The sequence below is a fragment of the Triticum aestivum genome, chromosome 1D, assembly GCF_018294505.1.
Source record: "Triticum aestivum cultivar Chinese Spring chromosome 1D, IWGSC CS RefSeq v2.1, whole genome shotgun sequence".
Classification (NCBI taxonomy): domain Eukaryota; kingdom Viridiplantae; phylum Streptophyta; class Magnoliopsida; order Poales; family Poaceae; genus Triticum; species Triticum aestivum.
The window spans coordinates 341,181,104-341,187,718 of record NC_057796.1 but is presented as its reverse complement, the minus strand read 5'-3'; the positions used below and the strand labels follow the sequence as shown (position 1 = coordinate 341,187,718).

General features: G+C 48.7%; 1 protein-coding gene across 1 annotated transcript; it reads left to right on the top strand.

Annotated features, from left to right (window-relative positions):
* Positions 1 to 667: 667 nt before the first annotated feature.
* Positions 668 to 3,289, top strand: LOC101290630 (isoamylase 2, chloroplastic). Its single transcript, XM_044594320.1, has one exon. The coding sequence runs from the start codon at positions 806 to 808 to the stop codon at positions 3,173 to 3,175; it is 2,370 nt and encodes a 789-aa protein (XP_044450255.1). The 5' UTR covers positions 668 to 805; the 3' UTR covers positions 3,176 to 3,289.
* Positions 3,290 to 6,615: the final 3,326 nt, after the last annotated feature.

Here is a 6,615-nt window from a genome sequence, read left to right as displayed (position 1 = left end):
TGCGGGACGCCGGCCGGCTTAAATAGACGGATTTCGTCTTGGGCGGCCAGCCAGGGCGGCGCCACGCGATGTTCACACCGCAGCGGCGGAGTCGGCGTCCATCGGACCGCCGGGTTTCCGGGCGTTTTCGTGTGGGGCCACGGACGGCGTGGCAGGCGTGCCCGGCCGCCCCCATATCCGCCCCATATTTAGGCTGGATATGGGGGTGCCGGTCAGCCCGGGCATTTGAGGCCCGTCTGGGTCAAAAAACCGTAACCGGACAGTTACCAGTCGGCCCGCCCGGGCGTATAAGACGGTTTTGAGAGGTCCGGTTGTACATGCTATAAACGTCCTAGTATAAATAAATCTAACAAATAGCGGAGGTTTTTTCATTTTTTAACCTACCAACTTTTTTCATACGATGGCGTGCACAAACTCATCGTGCGCTCGCTGAATGGACACGCGGGCCTCTTGCTCACACGCAATGAGCTGTTCACAGCAGCAGTGGCTGGCATCACCGGCCGCGGCGGTGCACCGCATGTACGCAAGATAACAAAGTACGCAAGTCGCCTTTTCTATCCAGCCAGCCAAAAAGCAATCAACGGCGGTCCGATGCGAGCCGTCCGTCCCGATCCCGTGCCGGCGCTCCCGCCCGCCGCCGCCTCCCCACCCCCACGTGTTCCTCCTCCTCCTCCAGCCCCCACTCCACGCCCCTCGTGCCGCCCCACCCCCACTCGCTCAGTCCACAAGTAAACCCGCACAGCCCCCCATGCCCGCCCACTGCTCGACGCAATTCCCCGACGGCTGATCGCGCCGCGCCGGCCCCATGGCCTCCCTCCTCGCGCCGCCCGCCTCCACGCGCGGCATCCTGCCGCCACCCCGGCGGCCGGCCCTGACCCCCCGCGCCGCGCGCTCGTGCTACCGCTTCCGCACCGACGACGACGGCGTCGTGGACGTGGCCGTGGCCGCGGGGGAGGGCGGCGGGTACACGGTCGGCGTCGAGGTCCCGCCCCTCCCGGGCGCGCGCCGGCGGGAGGGCGGGCTGCTGCTCCGCCCCGCGGGCTCCGCCGAGGCCGTCCCGCTGGACGGCGCCTGCCCCGCGGCCGAGCTCTCGTTCCGCGCGCCCCCCGCGCCGTTCAGCTTCTCGTTCCTGCTGACGGACGGCGAGGGCGCCGAGATACGGACCCACCGCAGGACGCCCTTCCGCGTGCCGGTCGGCGTCGGGCCGGGCAGCCCCGCGCCGCTCGGCCTGTCCCTCTCGGAGGGCGGGGCCGCCAACTTCGCCCTCTACAGCAGGAGCGCCAAGGGCGTCGTGCTCTGCCTGTACGGCCGTGGCGGCGGCGGCGGCAAGCCCGCTCTGGAGATCGAGCTCGACCCCTACGTCAACCGGACGGGCAACGTCTGGCACGTCTCACTGGAGAGCGTGGAGGGGTACGGCAGCTACGGCTTCCGCTGCGGGCTGTTCGGCATGGGCCACCCACTGCTGGATCCGTATGCCAAGGTGATCGGTGACCTGGTTGCTGCCAATCCCCTTCATGTGAAGGGGATCACTGCGCCGTCTATGAGCTGCCTCGGATCGTTGGCGACTCCACCGAGCTACAATTGGGGCAGGGACAAGTGGCCACGCTTGCCACTGGAGAAGCTGGTGGTTTACCGGGCAAATGTGGCCTTGTTCACCAAGGACAAGTCGAGCGGGCTGCCGGACAATGTTGCCGGTACTTTCTCCGGGGTGGCTTCAAAGATACAGCGCTTTAGGAGCCTTGGTGTCAATGCGGTTTTGCTGGAACCAGTGTTCCAGTTCGATCAGGTGAAGGGCCCTTACTTCCCGTACCATTTCTTTTCACCAATGGACTCGTATGGCGGTGAAGGCTGCAGTGCTTCAGCTATCACGGCTATGAAGGATATGGTCAAGGCAATGCACAGGAATGGAATAGAGGTCCTCTTAGAGGTTGTTTTTACACATACTGCTGAAGGAGAAGCAGATGGTCAGATGATATCGATCAGTGGCGTTGACAATTCCTCGTATTACATTGCTGATGAGATTGCTGGATGCAAATCGGGTATACTGAATTGCAATTCTCCAGTGACTCAGAATCTGATTTTGGACAGCCTCCGCCATTGGGTGATTGATTTCCATGTTGATGGGTTTTGCTTCATCAATGCCCCTTTCCTGGTCAGGGGTCCACGTGGTGAATATCTTTCTCGACCGCCCCTTCTTGAATCTATAGCTTTCGACCCGGTTCTTTCCAAGACAAAGATCATTGCAGATCCTTGGTCTCCACTCGGCATATCTAACGTGCAATTTCCATTCCCTCACTGGAAAAGATGGGCTGAGATGAACACAAGGTTCTCCATTGACGTGCGCAATTTTTTGAAGGGAGAAGCTCTTATTGGTGCTCTTGCTACGCGTCTGTGTGGTAGCGGGGACCTATTTTCCAACAGAGGCCCGGCATTTTCTTTCAATTATGTATCCAGGAATTCAGGGCTTACTCTTGTTGACTTGGTGAGTTTCAGCAATGGGGATCTTGCTTCTGAGTCGAGCTGGAATTGTGGTGAAGAAGGACCGTCCGAGGACAGTGTAGTTCTTCAGAAGAGGCTAAGGCAGATAAGGAATTTCATATTTATTCTGTTTGTTTCACTTGGTATTCCTGTCCTGAACATGGGAGATGAATGCGGGCACTCCTCTGCTGGTTCGACATCATACAAGGATAGAGTTCCTCTAAACTGGAAGGCCTTGAAGACCAGTTTTGTTAAGGAAGTTACTGGATTCATTTCATTTCTAGCTGCACTCAGGAGTCGGCGAGGTGACATTTTTCAGAGAAGAGAATTCCTCAAACTGGAAAACATAAGTTGGCATGGGAACAATCTATCTGAACCACGATGGGAGGATCCTACTAGCAAGTTTCTTTGCATGCACATAATCGCAGAAAATGATGTTAATACACCAGAGTTAACCAAAGGTGACTTGTACATATGTTTCAATTCAAATGAGGAACCAGCAAGTGCTACATTACCTGCTCCTGCAGAAGGATCTGTGTGGCTACGTTTGGTTGATACATCACTTGCGCTTCCAGGTTTCTTTACAACCGAGTCTAATCTGAAAGTACACCAAGTGCTAGGATATTCATCTTATGAAGTAAAAGCGCACAGTTGCGTTTTATTTGAATCAAAGAGGGATCTCCCCCAGTTTCTCTGATAAAGTAGTTAGTCTGTTGACGCCTACTTCCTACTTTCAGAGCTATGGCTGGAATAAGTTGATCTGTACTGTAGCTGAGAATGTTTATGATAATAAAATGTAGCATTTGTCCAATGGATGGTATATCTATTTCCATACTGCCTTGAGCCGTTGTTCTCAATATAAATTTTCCAAGTTTTGAAGCTAACCAGTTGCAGGCTTGCAGCCATTTATACTCCAAGGGAGCACTCCGGTGCACCTAATCACCAGGGCTATGTAACAACCATTTGATTCACTTGTGCAACTGTGCAAGCACCTGAGAAGATGGTGCATCAGATGGAAGGCAATCTCGGTGACTTTTCTCCTTCCGCACCTTTGCCACGCGTCCGTTTGCCTCCTTTGATTCCTCGCCTCCCTTACCTTTTTTCTCTTTTGGTCAACCCTTCTGTCCACTCCCTCGTCTGGGTTTATTAGTCCTCATTTTATTTTGGGTCAAAGTTTGACCAGATATTTGACTAGCAAAATATAAGTCATATGTCATGAAAATGATATTGTTTTGTTTTGTGTTTGAAAGTAGTTTCCAATGGTACTATTTTGTTAAATGCAACTTATGTTTTTAGTTAAATGTATGTTAAAAATTTCATTCAAAATACAAGGGGACTAATAAACCTGGACAGATGAAGTACTCATCTTGCCCCCATGCATGTGGCCGCCGCTGCCCTTCTCTCTTTCACTCCTGACCTTTGTCTCTCTATCCCTGGCACCAATGTGCCTGTACGGTGGCATACACACAGCCACAGCTGGAAGGGCAATTGGCGTTGGAATCCCCCTTGCTGCCGCTTCTCATTGCGAGTCCAACCTCTTAACGGCGGTGATGATTCTGGTAAAGAAATGTATTTTTTTTCCGCCTGACCCTTGTTTCTATAATCCGTTTCTTTTTATCCGTTCACCGAAAGAGAATTAGGCTTTATCTTCGACGGTGTCATTATTAATTTCCCTACATTGCAGTCATGTCTGTCTACTCTATATTATTTAAAACAGAATAAAAATCTCGTGCCATTTTGCATTTCCACCAGGCAGATGGCAATAGTTGTGGATGCCACATCAAAAGGTTCCGCAAAGAAAATCATCCATCATGAAAAACAAACAATTGACAAGGTACTAGCAAGACATAAATATTGTTTCTAACTATTATCGCCAAAATATATACATAACCAATTAGCTTGCCCAATGGAAATATTTCGCTATGCAGTTTTTCCAGGTGGTTCAGGGTATCAATGCTTGTGCACAGATTGCAGTACTATGCTCCTTTTGCTTTGCTGTACATATCAATGGTAATGGTCTAGTTCTCAGGTCATAAATAACTATTGTGTTTGGTTACTGCTCATTGTCTTGCATTTTGCTACTGTCACATATATCTTTATCCTGCTGCTTACAGGGCATGACACTGAACCTAATATGTTGGCAATCACCTATTGGCTAGCTTATGCAGGTCCAGTGCATAGACGACAATCACTTGCTTACTTTGATAGTCCAACTCCATTTAGTTGAAAATAGGACTATCTATACCACCAAAGTTGTTACATATGCTATCTAATATGTCTTGAAGTAGATTATTGTGTACAATGATCTTAAAAATCTTTTAAATGATGTAGGGTACTATTGTCGTGCATTCTAACTGCAAAGAATTATAAGATGCTCAACCGAGCATGGCTTTGTTTTCCAAAGGAGAAGACAAAAAACTGGGTGCAGTCCTGGACAAAGTATCAAACTGTAGCACAACTATCCTCTTGGATCTATTTCATGTATGTAGGGTGGACTGCTTTGTGGCTCCACAAATTAGTGAGTGCAATGGCCCCTAGGCCCTAGCTAGTCTATGACTGAACACCCTTGAACATGCACCACATGACTGGAGAGCAAGATAGTAGTGGAACCCACCTCGAATCCCTGCAACTTGGACCGTTGGATTGCCGAATCAAACGGTGCATGTATGCCCATGTTGTTCTAGAAAGAAATCCATTCAACATGAGCCATCAGATTTGAAAGATCCAACATTTCATATGCTCTGATATTGGTATCGTGCAATCATGGGATCCACTTTTGCCTCCACAGATGTGCATTGTACAGGATAAAAATAGGCAGAACCTTTTTCTACCCACAAACAATAGAGTTGGCAATCCTTAGGGCTACCATCAGTGACTCACGCCCGCATGCACACCGTAAGAAAGGGCCGGGAAGAATGAGAGCTTATATGTTCCCATGTCAGCTAGCCATTCACTTAGAAGGGATGCACGCTAAATTACCTATGCCCGGCATATTGAAAAGCTATACCATGATGGTTGGCTAGTGTTTCTTGGCTCAGACACCGTCACGAGGACTGTAGAATTGTAACTTCTTATCTAAGTCAAAGAATAACAACTGGAGCAGTACGATTTCATCTCCCATATTCCACCGACGTCAAGCATAGTCGGAAGAAATGGGCATGAGATAACTAAATTCCAAATGCCTCCAAAGCCTAGTATCTATCTAGAGACTACAGCAAGATGAACAAGCACTGACCCAACCATTTTACCACCCCCTTGTATTGGTTTGCTGAACATTTCTCATTGCTCTCTGTCTTTGGTCTCTTTGACCTGCATCCCTCTTCGCATTTTGTCCCTTTTATAGAAGTAGCACTTCAATGTTGGCCCTAATTCAAAAATCCTCACTCTCTCTTCAAGTCTCATTACTGGGATCTTTTGCTCTCTTCAAAAGCAATAAGGTTCTTGTACCTTCTCTCTTTCGCCTTCCAACTTTCAACCAGGTTTAGTGATCATCACATGGTGTCTGGTTCTGCTTACTACATCAGTACTTCATTGTTTCTGAAAGACTGTACGGTACTTCACATGGTACTTAAATGTTTTTGAAAGCCGGATTACGCTTTACCTTTGACTGTGACGCTATATATTTCCCTACATTTCAGTCATGTTTGTCTACTCTGTAATATTTAAAACATAATAAACACCTGGTGCCATTTTGCTAAGGCAGATAAGGAATTTAATAACACTTGGTTTTCCTGTCCTGAACACGGATGCTGAATCCGGGCACTCCTTTGCTAGTTCAATATCGTACAAGGATAGAGTTCCTCTAAACTGGAAGGGATTGAAGACCAGTTTTTTCAAGGAAGTTACTGGATTCATTTCATTTCTAGCTGCACTCAGGAGGTGGCGAGGTGACATTTTTCAGAAAAGAGAATTCCTTCATTACTGGGATCTTTTGCTCTCTTCAAAAGCAATAAGGTTCTTGTACCTTCTCTCATTCACCTTCCAAGTTTCAACAAGGTCCAGTGATCATCACATGGTGTCTGGTTCTGCTTATACATTAGTACTTTATTTTTTGTGAAAGACTGTACGGTACTTCACATGGTACTTAAATGTTTTTGAAAGACGGATTATGCTTTACCTTTGAGGTGGCGCACCGAC

Bases quoted from the DNA above. Each gene is read 5' to 3' on its own strand.
- LOC101290630 (XM_044594320.1), top strand. From the start codon at position 806: ATGGCCTCCCTCCTCGCGCCGCCCGCCTCCACGCGCGGCATCCTGCCG.